The 21,124-nt window shown below is 45.8% G+C and overlaps 1 protein-coding gene and 1 long non-coding RNA gene across 6 annotated transcripts in view; one reads left to right on the forward strand and one right to left on the reverse strand.

Annotated features, from left to right (window-relative positions):
• The window catches only part of LOC120380357, a 43,629-nt gene extending 35,236 nt beyond the window's left edge, over positions 1-8,393 (reverse strand). The window contains exons 1-3 of one of the 2 annotated variants that reach the window (XR_005587739.1): positions 8,288-8,393; positions 7,882-8,024; positions 4,000-4,784 (exon numbers count right to left, since the gene is read on the reverse strand). This is a non-coding gene — a long non-coding RNA (uncharacterized LOC120380357). Of the gene's footprint in view, positions 1-3,999; positions 4,785-7,881; positions 8,025-8,287 lie in introns of those variants that run through there. The other variant, XR_005587740.1, reaches the window with a different exon arrangement.
• Positions 4,703-21,124, forward strand: part of EDN3 (endothelin 3) — a 131,099-nt gene continuing 114,677 nt past the window's right edge. For 2 of the 4 annotated variants that reach the window (XM_039498007.1, XM_039498010.1), the window contains exons 1-2: positions 14,433-14,747; positions 15,494-15,758. In XM_039498007.1, the coding sequence (XP_039353941.1) occupies positions 14,696-14,747; positions 15,494-15,758 (317 nt within the window). In that variant the 5' untranslated portion in view covers positions 14,433-14,695. Of the gene's footprint in view, positions 4,840-11,923; positions 11,984-14,182; positions 14,311-14,432; positions 14,748-15,493; positions 15,759-21,124 lie in introns of those variants that run through there. The other 2 variants (XM_039498009.1, XM_039498008.1) reach the window with 2 other exon arrangements.

A 21,124-nucleotide genomic window follows, 5' to 3' on the forward strand; every position in this document is an offset into this window, starting at 1 on the left:
CTGTATAACTGCCCTTCCCAAGTTCCATAGCCTCCTCACCCAGACGTGTAAGAACACGGAGGGGGGGGGGAAAAGACTCCGTGCACCCGCCCACTCCACCCCAGTGGATAGCCCAAGCAAAAGGCTGTCATTATTTTGAACTTCTGAAGTGGCCTTTTCCTTCCCTCCTATCCTCCTCCCAAACCCTACCTGGGCTACCTTGTCAGTTCTCTCCCTCTTTTTATAATCAGTTAATAAAGAATACATGATTTTTTAAATGATAGTGACTTTATTTCCTTAGAAAGCAAGCTGCGATTGAAGGGGGAGGGTGGGTTGCTTACAGGGAATGAGTCAATCAAAGGGGTGGGTTTTCATCAAGGAGAAACAAACAGAACTTTCACATTGTAGCCTGGCCAGTCATGAAATTGGTTTTCAAAGCTTCTCTGATGTGCAGCGCTTCCTGGTGTGCTCTTCTAATCGCCCTGGTGTCTGGCTGCACGTAATCAGCGGCCAGGTGATTTGCCTCAGCCTCCCTTTGCTTTATTTGCCATAAACGTCTCTCCCTTACTCTCACAGAGATTGTGGAGCACACAGCAAGCAGCAATAACAATGGGTATATTGGTTTGGCTGAGGTCTGAGTGAGTCAGTAACGTGCGCCAGCGTCCCTTTAAATGTCCAAATGCACATTCTACCACCATTCTGCACTTGCTCAGCCTGTAGTTGAACAGCTCCTGACTACTGTCCAGGCTGCCTGTGTATGGCTTCATGAGCCATGGCATCAAGGTGTAGGCTCGGTCCCCAAGGATAACTATAGGCATTTCAACATCCCCAACTGTTATTTTCTGGTCTGGGAAGTAAATCCCTTGCTGCAGCCATTTAAAAAGAGTAGTGTTCCTGAAGACGCGAGCGTCATGAACCCTTCCCGGCCATCCCACGTTGATGTTGGTGAAACATCCCTTGTGATCCACCAATGCTTGCAGCACCATTGAAAAGTACCCTTTGCGGTTTATGTACTGGCTGCCCTGGTGTTCCGGTGCCAAGATAGGGATATGGGTTCCATCTATCGCCCCACCACAGTTAGGGAATCCCATTGCAGCAAAACCATCCACTATGACCTGCACATTTCCCACAGTCACTACCTTTGGTAGCAGCAGCTCAGTGATTGCTTTGGTTGCTTGCATCACAGCAGCCCCCACAGTAGATTTGCCCACTCCAAATTGATTCCCAACTGACCGGTAGCTGTCTGGCGTTGCAAGCTTCCACAGAGCTATCGCCACTCCCTTCTCAACTGTGAGGGCTGCTCTCATCTTGGTATTCTGGCACTTCAGGGCAGGGGAAAACAAGTCAAAGTTCCATGAAAGTGCCCTTACGCATGCGAAAGTTTCGCAGCCACTGGGAATCGTCCCACATCTGCAACACTATGTGGTCCCACCAGTCTGTACTTGTTTCCTGGGCCCAAAAATCAGCGTTCCACGGCTTGAACCTGCCCCATTAACAGCATGATCTCCAAAGCGCTGGGGCCCGTGGTTTGAGAGAATTCTGTGTCCATGTCCTCACCACTCTCGTCGCCGCGCTGCCGTAGCTGTCTCCTCCTCCACTGGTTTTTCAGGTCCTGGTTCAGCATAGACTGCATGAGAATGAGCAATGTGTTTACAATGTTCATGACTGCTGTCTTGAGCTGAGCGGGCTCCAGGCTTGCTGTGGTATGGCGTCTGCACAGTTTACCCAGGAAAAAAGGTGCGAAACGATTGTCTGCCATTGCTTTCACGGAGGGAGAGGTGAGGCTGTATCCAGAACCACCTGCAACAATGTTTTTTGCCCCATCAGGCATAGGGATCTCAACCCAGAATTCCAATGGACGGGGGAGAAGCGGGAACTATGGGATAGCTACCCACAGTGCAACGCTCTGGAAGTCGACGCTAGCTTCGGTGCATGGACACACCGCCAAATTAGTGTGCTTAGTGTGGCCACGTGCACTTGACTTTATACAATCAGTTGCCCAAAATCGAATTCTGTAAAATCGGAATAATCCCGTAGCGTAGACATAACCTTAAATGCACTTTTAAACTGCAGGTACAGTTACTGTGACTATGCATATGCACATGCAGCCATGGTAACTGCAGGATCCTTTTTGCCTGCAAAAGTTTGTATACCAGGTTCTAAAAATCTGACTCTCTGTTCCCTGTTGTAACATCTAGATTATGCTTCCTCCAGACCAAATTTTTTTTTAAAAAAGCCACATATCAAACAAGAGAACACAACACATTTAGGAGACATGAACAGCAAATCCCAATATGCCCTTTTTCTAACATGTGAAACAAATGATCTCATTTTAGAGCCCAAGAGGCGTAGAAGCAATTAAACTGAACAGAGGGCCACAATCACAGCTCTTGTTTCTCCTAGAAGAAAGAAAAAATGCTTTTGAAATAAATATACTTATGCACCTGTGATCCAGGGCTGCTTTTGGGACACATTCCTTCTTGTCAGTCACCCTGGATTCAGAGAAACAATCTGCTAGATGGGGTGAGGTGTGACTCTGGGTCATCACCAGGCTTTTGAAAATGAAAGGGAACAATGACTCCATCCTACTGAGATCAGGAAAATCTCTTCTTCCCCACCACGTGCAAGTTAAATTATGTGCAGAAGGGAGTGTTTTAGAAGCAACATGTAGCATGTCTCATTCAAGGCCTCATTCCACATGGGTTATTTTGTTCAGTGGATTCCGAAAAGTTTTATTGGTTACAGGATTGGCTGAGGGCCATCCAGTTGGCACGAATCTCTACAGCTTCTTCTTTACATCTTAGAGTCCCTTGAAGAATAAACAAGTTTTGAAAACTTGTACTTTGTCCCAGGTTGATCTCAATATTCTTTTAATTGCCTGCCATTGTGGTGTGCAATTTAAAAGAAAAAATATGTACGGCTAAAAGGAACGTTATGCAGCAACAATCTCAGATTCCCCCAACAACATTCTTCAGTCCCATAGCCTGTAAAATGTTTGTACCTGAAGATTTCTGCCAGGGAAGTAGCAGAACACCCCAAAAGCCGTAAATAAAAGCTCACCAAGATGGCCTGGTATCTTCTTAACAACTATTTGTATAGTTTGGGCTCCAGCTGGAGCATGGGCTCCGAGATCTGGGGAGGAGGAAAGGTCTCAGAGCCCAGGCTCCAGCCCAAGTAGGAAGTCTTCACTCCTGTTTTTAGCCCCATAGTGCAGGCCCAAGTCAGTGGACCCAAGCTCTGAGACTTGCTGCCATGTTTTTGATTTTGCTGTGTTGATGACCTAAAGACGCTTGACTCAGCCTTGTCTTTGTCTTCAGACAGTAGTGTGACTTCATCCAATTTTCTCAAGTATTGGGCTGCAGGGAATTAAGAGAGCTATAATAGCAAGTCAATAGATAATATATTCACAAATACAGCTCCTCTTCTCAACCATCAGCAGATGAAATAGCTCTCAGAGGGCTTAGGTGTGAACAGCGCTTGCAGTTTGTCATGTCAATCTGCTTATGTCATAGAGGTTCATTTGTCATTTTATTTTCCTTTTGACTAGTTCATGCCAGCAGACACTTGTTTATTTCTCTCTGGAAGTCTTTCCTTGGTGGAGAGATAAATTACATGGAGAGAGAAGGAAAGGTCACATTCAAACACAGTGTCAGATTTGTTGCTAGATTGATGGGACTCAGCTGTGGCTGCCCCAGAAGAGCCATAGCTAGAGGTTTGCACTTGTATTATGAAATAATTCCCAGCAAAGACTCCCTGGCAAGACACTAGCTTCTCTACTGTCTATCTGGTAACTTTGGAATCAATTTTTGTGCTTATGTACTAAATTCAGTACAATGCCAGAACATGAGCTTCTAATTCTAGCATTTCTGTATTGCTGGATTTGATCAGCACATCTGCAAAGGAATGTATGGCACAGATAGGAAAAAGATATGATCATTTAGTTTGTTTTTCTGTGAGTAACTTCCACTTTAGCGCCTATTACACTGACAGCACAGAACAAATAATAAAGTGAATCAGCTGCCAATAGTATAAAAACAGGGATGGATTGTATTAAAGTTTCATACACAATATTCTGAGCTCTGTTCCAGAGTAGAACGCCCTCCTCTCATTGCAGAAATATATCTGCCAACAGTCAGTCTATTTCAATATAAATTTTTCAGAAACGTGTTTTCTACATCAGAAGTTTTGCATGCACAACAACATTGGTTATAGTCTAATACTGTTCCTTCAGTAACTGACAGAGGCAAGAGATCACATCAGTATTCTTCACAGCTGGAAACAGGTAAGGATGGGCAGGCTGTGACCACCAGAAAGAGGACCAGGAAGAATTCCACACAGTTAGAAGATTCCAATAGACACTAGCTCGTCAGCATGGAAACTGTGGAAGATGCCTCCCAAGATCCAGCCGGTCCAAGGGAATAGAGAGATGTACAGGACATACTTATGGCAGCTTGGCCCAGCCTGTAAGAAATGCAAGCTTGCCCATAAAGAATTCTCCAACTGTCCAAGGAGGACAGACAATCCTTGTTGGGGATTCAGTACTCTGAAAAATCAAAAGAACATTCTGCAAGGGACAAGCAGACAACAGGCGTGCAGTCTTCTTGGAACCAAGACATGAGACGTCACTAAGATTGGGTAGGGTTCTGAAGTCAGCGGGCAAGGATCCTCTGGTGATGGTTCATATCAACACTAATGACACTGCATTGTGGGATATCTTGCTGATAATAGGTGACTGCAGGGAACTCAGAAGCCTGGTGAAGAAGAAGAAGAATGTCCAAGAGATCTTCTCTGAAATACTGCCTGCCCTGTGAGCAAAGGAAGAGTGAAGACAGAAAATTCTGAAAGTGAACCACTGGCTAGGTATGTGGTATAGGATAGACAGTTTGAGTTTTGTGGACTATTGGTCCATCTTCTGTGGGGAAAGGGAGCTGTATAGTTTGAATAGCCTCCACCTCAGTAAAAGGGGAACCAGCCTCCTAGGGAACAAGCTGGCTAGAGTCATCAGGAAGGCATTAAACCAGGGGTCGGCAACCTTTCAGAAGTGCTGTGCCGAGTCTTCATTCATTCACTCTAATTTAAGGTTTTGCGTGCCAGTAATACGTTTTTAATGTTCTTAGAAGTCTATAATATATAATTAAACTATTGTTATATGTAAAGTAAATTAGGTTTTTAAAATGTTTAAGAAGCTTCATTTAAAATTAAATAAAATGCAGAGCCCTCTGGACCAGTGGCCAGGACCCAGGCAGTGTGAGTGCCACTGAAAATCAGCTCGCGTGCCATTGGTTGCCTACCCCTGCATTAAACTAATAACAAAAAGGGAGGGTAAAAAGAAGGTAGATATGAACACTCATTTAGCACAGAATCAAGATGTTGAAAACAAAATTAATCAAGAAACAAAAGGACATGAAGGGAAGAAATTCTTTAATTGCCTATACACTAATACAGTACTAGGATTTTGGGTAACCAACAACAGGAATTGAAATTGCTCATTTACAAACATAAATTTGATCTAATTGATATTTCTGAAACCTGGTGGGATGATTTGCATGATTAGAATATTAAAAGCTACCTAGGAAGGATGAAATGGGCAAAAGGGGAAGAGGAGTGGCACTCTATGTCAAAAAATTGAATTATCTGTTTCCAAGTCACTGATAACTTGGAAAAAAATTGTCCTGAATGCTTATGGATCAACAAACTAACAGATAAAGCACAAGATGGACTATTAGTTTGCGTCTGCTACCGACTGCCAAATCACAGAGAACAGGATGGCTGGCTCCTTACGAAATTATCTGTAATGTCTAGGCAAAAAAACCCAAAAATAAACCTGCATGATCTTGGTGTTTTCAGTTTGAGTAGCATGTTCCGGACGTCTCACGCTGACAATACTAAAACATCCCTGGAATTTCTAAATATTATAGATGATAATTCCTAACTCAAAAATGTTATAACCAACATAGAGGAATTCTATATTAGATTTTGTCTTAACAGAAAAGAAGGAACTAATCACAGAACTAAAAATTAACTGTAGCTGAGGTATAAGTGATTGTGCCATCATATTTATAATGTGCAAATAGAATAAAATCCAGACCAACATCTATACTCAATGCTTTAAAAGGGCTAATTTCACAAAGCTGAAAACAATTATGAGCCAGATCAGCTGGGAGGAAAAATTTAATCAGAAAAAAGTGAATGTTAATTGAGAATTGTTTGTGGCTTTTTGGCCAACTAATAAAGTATTGTTAAGGAAGAAAACCCACAATTAAGGAAGAAAACCATAATGATTAAAAACACTTGGTGGTTTAGAGGGCAAGTAATGTACATATATCATATACAATAGATTTTTATATAACTTATTATTTGTGTACACACACACACACATATAGAGAGTTCAGTTCTGGTGTCCACAATTCAAGAAGGATGTTGAAAAATTAGAGAGGGTTCAGAGAAGAGCCATGAAAATGATTAGAAAACCTGCCTGATAGGTTGAGTTTCTTGAGTTTATCACTATTTAGCTTAAGGGGTGACTTGATTAGAGTCAATAAATACCTACATGCGGAACAAATATTTAATAATGGGCTCTTCAATCTAGGAAAGAATGATATAACACAATCCAATGGCTGGAAGCTGAAGCTAGACAAATTTAGACTGGAAATAAGTTGTAATTATTTTTTTTAAAAGCAGTAAGTAATTAACCTCTGGAACAATTTACTAAGGGTCATGGTAGATTCTCCAACACTGACAATTTTTAAATCAAAATTAGCTGGTTTTCTAAAAGATCTGCTCTAGGAATTATTTTGGAGATGTTCTAGGACCTGTGTTACATAGGAGGTCAGACCAAATGGTCTTTTCTGGCCTTCAAATCTATGAATCCCTGCCCAAGAGCCACAGTGTGTCATTTACAGCACATGATCTCAGACTTGCCAAATCATGCTCACCCAGGCAAGCAGGAATCTTCAATGCCACTCATTGCTGCACCATGTAAGCTTTCATTTAAACAACAAAACATTTCAAGCTATTATGATTGAGAAGAAAACCTTAAAGGCATGACCTTAGTGCACTGGTTTTAAAAGTTCTTGAGCTGAGCCCCTCCCTTCTTGGAGTTACAATTTTTTGGTTGCACCCCCTTACCTGCCCTCCCCCCTCAGGTTTTCAGGATGTGGGAAGGCGTATGCGATTGCAGGTGAAGCACGGAGGCGTTGACACCGACTGGTAGCCTGAGTCAGGGGGTGAAGGTGGCACTCCCTCCCCAAGCCCTGCAGGGCTGGCCTGAGGCCCCCCCAAATGTTCCTCTGCGTCCCCCTAGGGGACACACACACACCCAGTTTGAAAACCTCTGCCTTAATGTAACCTCCATAGCAGCACCTGGGCAGTATCGGAGCAGCTGCTGCTGTTAAACTGTCTGACTCTGGACCATAGATGGTGCTCCACTCCCTCCCTCAGTTCAACAGCAGTAAGTACAGGAGCAGAAGTAATGGTCCCTCCTGCTATATGTTCCAGGCAGGGGCGGCTCTACAAATTTGGCCGCCCCAAGCAATCATGCCCGGGAGGTGCCCTCGAGCCGCGGGAGCAGCGGACCTGCCGCGGGCATGACTGCGGAGGGTCCGCTGGTCGCGCGGCTCAGCTGGACCTCCCGCAGCTGCGGACGGCTCGCTGCTCCGGCGGCTCCGGTTGAGCTGCCGCAGTCATGCCTGTGGCAGGTCCGGTCGTCCCGGGGCTCCGGTGGACCTCCCGCAGGCATGACTGCGGAAGGTCCACCGGCGCAGCCTGCCGCCCCCCCTGGGAAAGGGCCGCCCCAGGCGGGTGCTTGCCCCGCTGGGCTCTAGAGCCGCCCCTGGTTCCAGGTTCCCCTCCCTTGGGCTCCGGAGGAGGTGAGGCAAAGGGTGACTGAGAGTTCAGGCTTACCTCTCTGATGTCCCCAAGCATGGCTCTGATGAGTTTCCCCACTGGAGAGTCTCTTTCCTAAGCTGGGCCATTGATTTAAAGTTTGTTGTTGCTTTGGCCAGCCAAAGCTAAAGTCCTTTTCTTCTAAGGCAAACCAGAAGAGTCTAAGCAGAAAACAAGCAGGCCCTTTATTAGTGCTTTCCAAGGTGGAGGGGAGGGGTTTCTGCTCCACCCCTGTCGGTAGCTCCATAATAGCTGGGCACAGGAACCTCACTTGGGACCCCAGGACAGAAAACTGCCCTATGCTAAAGCCTGACTTGCTCCACTATTTCCCAGGGCCAGTTCCAACAGTGAATGTCTCTGCTCAGGCCTCCTCCCCTCACTCCCTAGTGCACAAACACTTCTGCAGGGGCCTTCTGTAGCTCACCTCTAGGCCTCCTGCCTGGACCTTTGCTAGCTTCTTCCTGCCTCCTTCACCAGCTTCCTTTCAGTAAGGAGTGACTACCAGCCTTTTCCTCTGGTTCTAGAGCATCTTACAGGGCAATGCTGCTCCTACCCGTCCTTTCACCTAATAAGCAGCAGCCTGCCCTAACATTTCCCAGCAGGCCCTGTGCTCAGTCACCTGAGCAAGGGAAGACAGGAGAAACCCAGCCCCAGGTCAGAGCTGGAAACTGAACCCCTTAAAGGTACAGGTCATCCTTTCACCTACCTTGTCTCCTAGAGACTTGCCCATCTCCAGGGCAGGTTCCATCCATTTCCAGAGCCTCATTTTTTCCATCTGCCCTGGACGATTTGCCTTGGCCTGTGCAGTTCCTCCAGCCAGTGTACCTCAAAGAATAGGCAGTCTGTCCCATCAAATAACCCTTTCCTTTCTTCTTTATACATTTCAAGTTCTTCCCACAAGGCAGCCTTCTCAGCTCCCACCCTCCAGCTTATCTTTTTTTGCTGGTGGCTTTCAATCCCTATTTTATGCAAACAGCATAAAGTATCCAGATTACTTGACTACCCATATTTTATCCTAGACTTCTCTTCTGCCAGTGCTGCCCCCTCACCTGAACAAATTTCAAGTGAATAGATTGTCTCATCTAGCAGGGATTACTATTGTAAATATTATTCTTATTTCCTTTTATTAACTGCTCCAAAGTTTGAGGTTGTTTGGATCCAGGGATTTAGGTCAGGGTTCAGATCTGGGGGAGGGTGGACAGTATTAATAACAGTAGTACTTCGCATTCAGATAGCACTTTTTATCCAGAGATATGAGTGTTACCTGCAATAAATTATAACAGCAAGGAGTATTATTTTATGCGAAACTTCTTTCTAGATTCCATAACAGCTGAAAGAGGAAGGAATATTTATATTTATGCATTGTTGCCCTGATGCTAAGAGGGCTGAGAAGGAAGAAAAGAAAGCAAAGGACGCCAGGGCTCATTCTAGACTAAGCTCTTCAGAATATGGACCTTGTCCTCCTATTTGTTTTATTAATCACCTAGCTCACTTTTGGTGCTATATAAATAATAATAAAAGAAGGGAAGAAAGAAAGAGACAGGGAGAGGGAAAGATTCCTTTAGACAGGGGTGACCAAATTTTGTGACCTGTATGCTCCTAAAATCCCATACGGAGTCATCATCTTTCTAAATTTGGCTTAAAGGCCCCTGAAGTAAATGTGATTCTTTCCATTCACTTCAAAGGACTTTGAATCAGGCTGTCTGGCAACTAAAGTGGCGGGGGAAACATGATCAGCTTTGGGATTTTATTGCTGTGTAACTCAAGCAACAAGTAACTTAATAAATAATAATCCCAACGCTGTGTTTCTGGAGAGCTTATTGATTTCACTGCATTGTACACACAATCATCGTCTATTAATTTCTGTTAATCATTTGAGAAAGGTACAATGTGTGCCATTAAAAACACAATGTTTGCAGTTTTACAGTATCTTCTATTCCAAAAATAGCACAATATTGTGATTAATGCTGGAATTGCAGATGGGGAAGGAGATTTTAATGGTGCCTGCTAAACAAGTACAATAAAAGACAATGGATGGGTACATTTATTTTTTTAAATATGCATCATTTGTGAATTAGGTTCTGTTCCAGGGCCACTACATAGTTGTAAGAACAAACATCTGTGGCACATCTGTGTGCTACTACTTCTCAAACCTTTACAATCCAATTCTAATACAATGTTTATTAGCAGGGGAGTATAGCCTGGTAGTCTTTTTTTTTTTAAATGTTCCCCCTTAGTGGTTTCCCTTCTTTAAACAGCTCTAAAGCTTTTAGTAACTCATCGCTATTTTGTGTAGCACTTGTTTGGAGACTAAATGCTATGGGATTATTGGTAGAAAGTATCTGATTGAGTAATCAGTCCCCTACACAGAAGTATTTATAAGATGAGGAGACAAGGACCAGACAAATAAGTTAAAAACAAACTGTTTGTTAAAGAAACCCAAAGGTGCCTAATTATACTAACAGTCTCAAATTTTCAAATATAGAATCTGTGAGCTTGCTTTTCTTGGGAATTCCTGCTGTCAGTCTGATTTGGGAACTCTAATGCCATCTCTTCAGCTGCTTCACATTCCAAAACTCCTTAAGTCTCAGCCTTGTCTGTGTTCTAGACATATCTCTCCTTTCAGTCAATTACAAGTAACTTCTTCTCAAATATTTACACTCGAGAATGAGACAGATTCTCTGTTCTTCTTCACTCCCTTTGAGCTGCTCATGTGGCCCAAAGGGAAGGGAAATTGGCTGCATCTCCCTAGCTGGGGATTGCCCTGGTGTGGGGAAGTACTCTATGGGTGTAGTGCCAGCATAGCTGACTCCTGGCACCACTCCCTCAGCAACCCACCAACACAGGGGGCAGAAAGGGGCATACTGGAGGTGGGGAGAAGTGGGGAAGAGGGTAGAGAGTATTAATGCTAATGATTTTTAGCATCTATGCAGCACATTGATCTCAAGATTTGGAAACTGAGGTACAGAGGGGAAAGTGACTTATCAAAGTCACACAAGTCAAAGGTAAAGGTGTATAAGAGTGTGTAAATCAGGTCTCTTAACTTCCTGTCTGTTGAGCCAACCTGCCTCCTCATATACACTTCCTGCTGGGTATGTCTTAAAAAAATCGCTTTTAGGTTTTTTGACCAAGGACTATGTAATATTGCTAGTGCACTTTTTAGAATGCTGTGCTCTCAGATGGTCTCACAAAGCCACCTTTATCATATGTCAAAAAATGAGTAAAGTTCAATGCCTAAACATCATTCAAAATCACCATAGTAAAAGATTAGCACAATCATTCTTTTTTGGGGTCTAATTACTAATTAGGCATTCTTCCATTACAGTAAATAATAAGTTAATAGTTATTTTTATTGACATGCTCTCCTGGAACTTGGAACACTAGATCAGAAATACCTACGTTGGGCCTCATTTAGAAACAATGACTGAGAAAGCAGACATTTTGGCACTGTTTTGGATTCCAGGTGTTTGCATCTATACAGCTACAAAATTATCTGTAAAATAGTATTTCCCATGCAGGTCTACAATTAAAAGTTATATATTTAATTTAGAAATTTTGAAATAAATATGGAACATTCATGCAACATTCATTCAAGATTTCTGAACCTAGCACATTTATTGAAATTGCTTATTAAGTAAGGAAAAGCATAATCTTTGTGTTAATTATTGATGTGACATTCAATGTGTGTTTCCAGACAACTTCTGATTTGTGACTTATTAGCCTATATATTTACCTAACATGAAGGACTAATAATAAAGATTTGTTTCTGTTCCTACTTACTTGGATGGAAATCAGGAATAATTCCTTTGAATTGAATGTAGTTGAGAACAGAATCAGGCCACACAAAATCCAGAAATAATAATCTCTTTGCTAAGAGTCTCTCTGTCTTTGCAGCAGAAGTTACATCTAATCTTTTATTTCTCTTACAGCTCATTTGGTCAAAATCTTGCCCTTGGGTTCTTAATTTCTAAACCTTGATTATAAATTCTAGGATACATTTTATTACGTTTTTGTTTACACTGCACTCGGTTTGCTGACACAGTATCCCTTGTCTTTTCAGAGTGAAAACAGCAGATGTAAGAAAGAGCAGAGCACATTAAAGGCGATATTTAAAGAAATGGTAGGATTTTAAAAGCAGAATACTGCCTTTCAATAGCATCTGAGATTGTTTCTAACATTGTCTTTGGTGGCTGTTGTATTGCTAATCAGTCCATAAGTATGACACGCTGATACTGCTACGTTGTTCCTTTCTTTCACTGTTTCTCTTATTACTGTGAGAATACTTCATTATTAGGGAGAGGGAAAATTCTTATATTGCAACAAAGGAAAACTCAGGTGATAAAACTAAAATTTAGAATAATATCATTTGGAAATTATCACACCCTTGATTTATAAACAGTGTTTCCCATTGACTGAGAAATAATGGCACAATATGCCTCTATAATTTTTCTCCTGAAGATAGGCAAAAATGCAATCATAGAATCATAGAATGTCAGGGTTGGAAGGGACCTCAGGAGGTCATCTAGTCCAACCCCCTGCTCAAAGCAGGACCAGTTCCCAACTAAATCATCCCAGCCAGGGCTTTGTCAAGCCTGACCTTAAAAACCTCTAAGGAAGGGGATTCCACCACCTCCCTAGGTAAGTATTATGCAGTGTAGCTGAAGTCTTGTCGGTTCCACGATATTACAGAGACAAGGTGGATGAGATAATATCTTTAACTTGAGCAACTTCTGTGGTGACAGAAGCAAGGTTTCGAGCCACACAGAGCTTTTCATGACATTTGGAAAAAGGAACTCCCAGCATCATAGCAAAATGCAAGGTGGAATAGATTGTTTAGCATAAGTAGTTAGCACATATTAAGTGGGACCATTCAATACACTGGGTTACAACAATCTGTAATTCATGAATCCCCTCTTTTTGTCCTATGACTGCAGAGGTGTTAACGGGCCACTCTACCTTGAATGGTCCGGTGCCAGGCAAGTAATCTAACCACTGGGCTAAAAGTTATAAGGCATATGCTTAACTTTAAGCAGTGGAGAGTACTGAAATCTATGAGAATACGCTCATCTTTACAGTTAAGCACATGCTTTGCTGGATCAGGGCCAAACTTCAGTGTAATGCTAATGACTTGAGCTTCTTTGAGGCTCACTGTTACTAGAAACTCTGATTTAACTAATAATTCTAAGAACTCACAGTGATCCTGACTTTTCAGCCTGCCTTTGGGCTTAGTGCCTGTTCACTCTCCTGCTTTTGGTATTTTATAACTACATGTCATAAAGTGTGGTCTCTTTCAGAGACATTATGTCTCTTTGTACTATTAAACAGGAACAGAGTATTTACACGTGCCGCCTAATTTTTATATCTTTAAAGACAGGCAACAAGGCAATAATACTGAGTTTCTTAATTAATGGAACATGATATTTAACTGAGCTTTTATAACAAAGTATGGCTACTGAATAATACACACCAGAGGTTGATTTTTTGGGGGTGGGGGGAGGTAGGGGAGGAGAATTATGTGTTTTCCTGGGGAAGGGAAAAAGTGCTCTTATGAAATACCAGAAAGTGAGCATAATTGTCTGTAGGGTTTTCCCCCCCATGAAAGAGGGCTTAGGGAATGCACTGATGGCTGGAATCAGGTGGCTAGGTGCCCAAGGTGTTTCTTACAGGAATGAGTTAGGCACCTGCCTTGCTCCATACCAAGTGGACGCAGAGGAGGTGTTCACCTTATACCCTTTAGCCCAGTGGTTAGAGCACTCACCAGGGATGGGGGAGACCTAGATTCAATTCCCCCTCTTTGCCAGAGCTAAAAGTTATAAGGGGAGCAAGCACCACCTCCTCTTCCTCCAGCTGGATTTTGACTGGTACCCAATGAGGTAGACAGCCCAGGCCTACCAGATTGGGGGCTGCATGCAGCTTAAAAAGATGAATGCCTGTCTTCCCACGTTTCGGGAATCATTCTGGCACAAGCGGAGGAAACAGGTATCTGGACACCTAGAGTGAGGCAGCAGTTCTTATGCCGAGGCAGAAAAATAGGCACCTAGTGATTTTTTACCCTGAAAATTTAGCCATTGAGTGAGTTTAAGTGCCTATAGAATTCAGTGGGAGTTTTGTGGATCACATGGGACTGGATATAGCTGCTTAAATCCAAGATTTAGGTGCCTACGTACTTGGTGGATCTAGGACCTAAGTGACTTGCCCAAGATCACACAGGAAGTCAGTGGCAGAAACAAAAAAAAATGGAGTACAAATCTGAGTCACAGTCTAGTGCTTTGACCACAAAAAACAGCCGACCCCTCTGAGCCCATACCGACCAGCTCTTTTGAGAGCGATGGATTATGAGCCACATAGCTAGTTAAGAACATCGCGGGAGGGTGTTCAGGCAGCAGCTTGTGCCTCCTCCCTTTCTCTACCTGTGCAAGGCTGCAAGACATGGGCAACCACGAGGGGGTAAGTGATAGCAACCCTCGACATCCATATACACTGAGCAGTCAGCTGTCGTTTTGTGGGAGGCAACTGCAGCTTTAAAACAGCAGCTCCAGTTTCTAATCGGATTGGGGGTGTGTGTGGGAAAAGTGCAGCAATGGATCTTTTCTTCTTTTGACAACCCTCTCCCCTTCAGGACTAATACTGCACAGGGGGGAAGAGAAAACCCCCAACAAGCCAGAAGCACCGATCACACCTCCGTGTGGGAGCTAATTGCTGGGAGCAGCGTTTGCCGCCAGACCTAGGCTTTCCCCTGCCTCCAACCTGAAGCGATTTCTCCTGGAACAAAGTCATCCCCCGCCGCACTCCACCTTTGCCAGCCGTTGACAAGTTTTGCCATTTGGATTTAATGGAGCTGGGATTCTTGTTACTTTTTGGACTTACAGTGACCTCGAGCGCAGGTAAAAGGGGATTTCTTGGTTGGCACACAAAGCTGGGGGCTGCAGCAGCCTCTCCCACGGGCAGCAGCGCCAGCGGCTCCTGGTGCGTGGTCAGTAAGTAGGAACCCAAATCAGTAGGTTAAGGTGGGGTTTAAAGGAGGAAAAAAAGCGAATCTAAACGAACGCTGCATGAAAAGAGACTAAACTCTGGTAAGCACGGGGCCTCCTCGTACTAATCCTCGCCTGCGAATCGAACCTAACCCGAACTCCTCGGGCACCACCCCGGGCCACGGGCACGCTGCACCCTGCTCAGGGGCGGCTCTAGCCCTTTCGCCGCCCCAAGCACGGCGGCACGCCGCGGGGGGCGCTCTGCCGGTCGCCGGTCCGGCGGACCCGGTGGACCTCCCGCAGACGTGCCTGGGGATGCTCCACCGGAGCCGCCTGCCGCCCTCCGGCCACCGGCAGAGCGCCCCCCGCGGCGTGCCGCCCCCCGCCTGGAGCCGCCCCGACCCTGCTCGTGCATTGCTCCTGGGGGCCCCCCCAAAGCAGGCAGAGAACCCGGGAGCTGCCTCCGTACCTACCGTCCGCCGGGGGATTCAAGCCAAACTCAGCCCCTCGCCACCCCGCAAAAGCAATTCGGTTACAAGGGTGGGGGCGCCATTGGAAAGGCCAAGCCCCTCGCTGGGGGGGAGCCAGAGCCCAGGGATGGGACCCCCCAAGCGGCTGCTCCCCCGCGGCTCAGCCTTTCTTCTCTCCCCACGCTGCAGGGTTCTCGCTGCCCGTGCCTCGCCCCCGGCCCCTCGCGGAGAGCGGCAGCGGCCGGGGCTCGAGGTTTCCCGCGCTCCGGGAGCAGGCCGGTGCGGAGAGCCCGGGCCGGGCCGCCGCAGGGGGGCTGCTGGCCGGCGGAGGAGGGAAGGCGGATGGCCCGGGAGCGCCGCGCCGCAGAGCCAAGCGCTGCACTTGCTACACCTACAAGGACAAGGAGTGTGTGTACTACTGCCACCTGGACATCATCTGGATCAACACCCCCGAGTGAGTGCGGCGGGGGCGGCACCCCGGCGAGACCCCCCCGGGCGTGGGGGGCAGCACCTCAGAGAGACCCCGGGTGTGTGGGGGGGGGAGAGCACCTCAGAGAGACCCCGGGTGTGGCGGGGGGGAGAGCACCTCAGAGAGACCCCCCCGGGTGTGGCGGGGGGGCAGCTCCTCAGAGAGACCCCGGGTGTGGCGGGGGGGCGGCACCTCAGAGAGACCCCCCGGGCGTGGGGGGGCGGCACCTCAGAAAGATCCCGGGCGTGGGGGGGTGGCACCCCAGCGAGACCCCCCGGGCGGGGGGGGGTGGCACCCTAGCGAGAACCCCCTGGGCATGGGGGGCAGCACCTCAACGAGACCCCCCCGAACGTGGGGGGGTGCCACTCCAGCGAGAACCCCCTGGGCATGGTGGGGGGCGGCACCCCAGCGAGACCCCCCCGGGCGTGGGGGGGCAGCACCCCAGCGAGACCCCCCCGGGCGTGGGGGGGCGGCACCCCAGCGAGACCCTGGCAGTGGGGGGTGAGCAGCACCCCCGAGAGAGCTGGAGGGAGAGATCCCGGGGGGAGAGCAGCATGCCTGGGAGGGTTGGGGAGAAGAGATCGTGGAGATAGGGGGAGCAGCATGCTTGAGAGAGACCCCCCCAGGGATGGGGGGAGCAGCATGCCTGGGAGAGCTGGGGGAGAGACCCCCGGTATAAGGGGAGCAGCACCCCAGGGAGAGCGATCCCAGGGATAGGAGGAGCAGCATCCTTGGGAGAGACCCCCGGGTATAGGGGGACCAGCACCCCAGGGAGAGCTGGGGGTGAGATCCAAGGGATAGAGGGGAGCAGCATGCCTGGGAGGGCTAGGGGAGAGACCCCCAGGGATGGGGCAAGGGTAGCAGCACCTGGAGTTCAGACAATCCCAGGGGAGCTGGAGCTGGGCCGGAATGAGCAAATGGGGACCGGCTCTCCAAAGTGAGTGAGCCAGAGACACGGTGGGACGGGGCCATGGCTGGGGAGCAGCCCCTTGACATGAGTTCCTGTTCTATCCCCAAGCCTTGAAGGATGAGAAAAGGAAAAGGATAAGGAGTGGAGTGACCCCCTCCTCCCATGGGGATAGGGGGTCAGCCACCCAGTGTGAGCTAGCCTGGGAATTGGGTGCTGGGCTCAGCCTCCTAGAGTGAACGAGGCCCCTTCAGGGAGGGAGAAGATGCTGTGTCCCTGAGGAGTAAAGAGATTCCTTTTCTGGGGGAGTTGGGAACCAGTACACCAGAGTGAGTAAGGGGCTGAGGGTGCTCTCCCCTTCCCTCCTGGGAATGGTACAGGAGGGCTGTAGGATGATCCTTGCAGACCGCAGTTGAGGGGGGTTCCCCTCAGGGATGGTGTGCTATGGGGGCTGGGGCTCCCTGCCCAGAAGAGGGGAGAGTCTACAGAGAGCCGAGCACCAAGTTCTTGCTGCCATCCCTCCCCTGCATGACTCCCCCAGCTGCTACTTAGCCATCTTACCAGTTATGAGGACCCGGACTGAGAGTGTGTGAATGTTTGCCAAACTTATAGCAGCTCTTGTCCAGGGAGCTAATATCTCAGTGCAAGGAAGGCAGGACAGCAGCAGCCATATTTTTAGATTGCACGCTCTTTGGGATTGCCCTCAAAGTGCCTAGCGCTCTGGAGGTCAGATTCTACATAATAATAATGGAAAGGGTTGTTTGTAGCCAGTGAACTATTCCATTGTGCCCTTTGTACAGAGAGAAAAATATTAAAGTTCTGCTCTGAAAAAGTGACTCTCTGGAGGTTCCATGTTTGTCATCTCTCAGTGACCCCAGGGCAAATCTGCTAAATTAACCTGTAAAAAGATGGCTTTTCTCAGTGCCAGCCCTGTCAACTCAGTTGGGAGTCTTGGCTCATGCTTCTTCACAAGTTAGCTGAGATCCTGCTTTTGGAACTTGGTGCCGGATTTAATGACCCCCCTCCGCTGTGGAGAACTCATACGAGTCATCCCATTGAAGGGACTATCACACGAGGAAGGGCAATCAAGGGGGGAATCAAGCCCTTAGTTAACAATTCTGTTGATGCATGAACTAGAATAAAATCCTCAGCTCAACTGCACTAGCTTTGCAAAGCTAACAGAAGTATAAGTGTAGTAAAATCTCATTTGTCACTAAATAAGCAGGGAAAACTTAAGATACACTCAGGGAGCAGATTTGTTTAGGTAGAAATTTTTTTACTTTCTTTTCTGTCCATAGCTGCACATTATCCATTTCACTGACACGTACATCCTGAAATTCTGGCATAATTCCAGCATAATTCTAATCTCTTCTATGCTTTCCCATACTGTGCCTCAACACAGTCTTTCCTCTGACAAAAAGAACAGGAGTACTTGTGGCACCTTAGAGACTAACAAATTTATTTGAGCATAAACTTTCGTGGGCTACAGCCCACTTCATCAGATGCATAGAATGGAACATACAGTAAGAAGATATTTATACACACAGAGAACATGAAGTGTTCTCCTACTGGTTTTTGAATGTTATGATTCCTGATGTCAGATTTGTATCCGTTTATTCTTTTGTGTAGAGACTGTCTGGTTTGGCCAATGTACACTTCAGCCTCTCTAATCACTCAGTGACAGACGTTAAGGTGGCAATTTTGCAACAGAAAAGCTTAAAAAACAGACTCCAATGAGAAGCTGCTGAACTTGAATTAATATGCAAACTAGATACCATTAACTTAGGTTTGAACAGAGACTGGGAATGGCTTCGTCATTACACTAATTGAATCTATTTCCCCATGTTAAAGTATCCTCACACCTTCATGTCAACTGTCCAAAATGGGCCATCTTGATTATCACTTCAAAAGTTTTTCTCCCCTGGTGATAATAGCTTCTCTTAATTAATTAGCCTTTTATGGTTGGTATGGGTACTTCCACCTTTTCATGTTTTCTGTATGTATAAATATCTTCTTACTGTATGTTCCATTCTATGCATCTGATGAAGTGGGCTGTAGCCCACGAAAGCTTATGCTCAAATAAATTTGTTAGTCTATAGGGTGCCACAAGTACTCCTATTCTTTTTGCTGATACAGACTAACATGACTGCTACTCTGGAACCTTTCCTCTGACAGTATCTCTCATCACTTTGGTGAGGTGCTGACAAACATATCAAGAAAGTGGTGGAGAACATCTTACAACATAATTGTCCCATTAGGATTATGCCTGCTGATAATTAAACAGAGTATCAGACACTTGTCTGAAGTTACTGTTAACTACACACAGCACTTAATTCTCTGTTACCTTCTTTGTTTTGGTTAATGTTTGCAGTGTGAAGTCTCACATGCTAGAACAGGAGTCGGCAACCTTTCAGAAGTGGTGTGCCGAGTCTTCATTTGTTCACTCTAATTTAAGGTTTCACGTGCCAGTAATATGTTTTAACGTTTTTAGAAGGTCTCTTTCTATAAGTCTATAATATATAACTAAACTATTGTTGTATGTAAAGTAAATAAGGTTTTTAAAATGTTTAAGAAGCTTCTTTTAAAATTAAATTAAAATGCAGAGCCCCCCAGAGAAGTGGCCAGGACCTGGGCAGTGTGAGTGCCACTGAAAATCAGCTCGCACGCCACCTTCGGCACCCGTGCCATAGGTTGCCTACCCCTGTGCTAGAACTCAGGCTGGGAGGGGCTTGCATGTTGAACAGCAGGATCAATACCTAGATGGATTAACAGAAAGACCTAGTCCAGGACAGAGTAACACTGAGCCTACAGCGTCTATTTCTGAGCCTTGGCTCCTGTATCTAGACTGGGGGCGCTCCGATCTCCTGCCTGAAACAAGAAGTCCAAGGGTCTTAAATATATTCTAAGGCCACGTCTACACTATGAACTAGTAATTCCCTTGCTCACATACACATATTCGCAGTACCTCAAGTATAAATAGCAGTATAGCCGTGGTAGCATGGGTAGCAACAGCAGAGACTGGCTTAGCTGTGCTGGGTGTGTACTCATGAGTTTCAGGCAGCTTTGAACTTAGCACAGCTAAGTCATGCCTCCACTGTTATTTTTATTTGCACTACTTCAATGAGAACTAGTGTGAGTATGTGTATGTGAGCAGGGGAATCACAACCCTAGCTCATAGTGTAGATGTTGCCTAAGGGGAATGTTTGATGGGCTGCCTCCTACTAATAATCAGATAACATTCCTGGGGTAGCCACAGCAATTGTATCTTGAAAAAGTAATTAGGAAAGAACTTAATGTACTTTTAGCTTCATTTAATGCACTTTAGAAGCTGGAAACAAGGCAGAGCAGTCATCTCCCTGTGACCATCCAGCTTTCCATTGACCACCAGCAACTGGTCCACTGACCACAGTTTGGGAACTTCTGCAATTATCTAAACATGTGTTTTTAATTAACTACAAGGACTTTAATTGGTTCAGAACAACACTGAGAAAAATCAAGTAACAGCAAAAATAAATGAAGCTAATGGGTCCTGACTTACAGGCTATATCCAGCACCACTTCCTTTGTGAATGCACCAACCAATTCCAGCTGGAAGCACTGTCAATTAACAAGTCTTTTGAACTCTGTAAATGTGCAGTAACCAGTCACCCCGGTCCTTGAAACTCCATACTTCACCACCACTGGGCTTAGTTAGGAGTAATTTTAGCTAAATATTTATCACTCGTATTTAAACCAAGGCTTGACTGGTGAAACTTTTAATAACTAATAATTTCATTGTAAATGTTTTCCCCACGAGTTCCAAAACCGATTTGAACTTTTTGGGGTTAGATTCTGCACCCCTTTAAGTCAGTGGCAAAAGTTCCTTCTTAGTCCAGCAGGAATAGGATTGAGCCTTTGTCTTTGAATATAGCAGCCTTCTGATGAATGTGGGGTGCTTGCCAAACCAATTAGCGGCTCTCATCAGTCATGTGCAGAGCCCTCAGCCCACCATCAATTCTGGTCAGAGGCAGGGTGGATTTGATTTAACCCTAGTCAGGAAGACTCAAATTAATCATGGATTTCTACATAAAAGTGCATTCTTGTTGGTTGTTAAAACCTTAATACATATTCTTCACAACTCAGAGATAGATGAGACCCACACTGGGTTTCTTTAAGGCCTGCTGCCATTAAAGGTTTTCCCTTCTAGTGAGAGAATGGTATGGTAGATCTCAAATCAATGCAGGCTACACTCAGAAAGACCTCAAGACTTCTGGAATATGCTGCTCAAACAGTTTCACTTTTGTTTCTATTGCCTGTCCCTCCCTTTTCACATTTATCTCCAGACTTGCTTTCCTTGTCCAGATGTATTCTGCTCCCAACAATCTTCTATTCACTGAACTTTTTGAAACTTTGCACTTTTAGAGAGAGGTAAAGGATTGACTCTGTGTACACAAATTTGCAGAGGG

The sequence above is a fragment of the Mauremys reevesii genome, linkage group 13 (assembly GCF_016161935.1).
Source record: "Mauremys reevesii isolate NIE-2019 linkage group 13, ASM1616193v1, whole genome shotgun sequence".
Classification (NCBI taxonomy): Eukaryota; Metazoa; Chordata; order Testudines; family Geoemydidae; genus Mauremys; species Mauremys reevesii.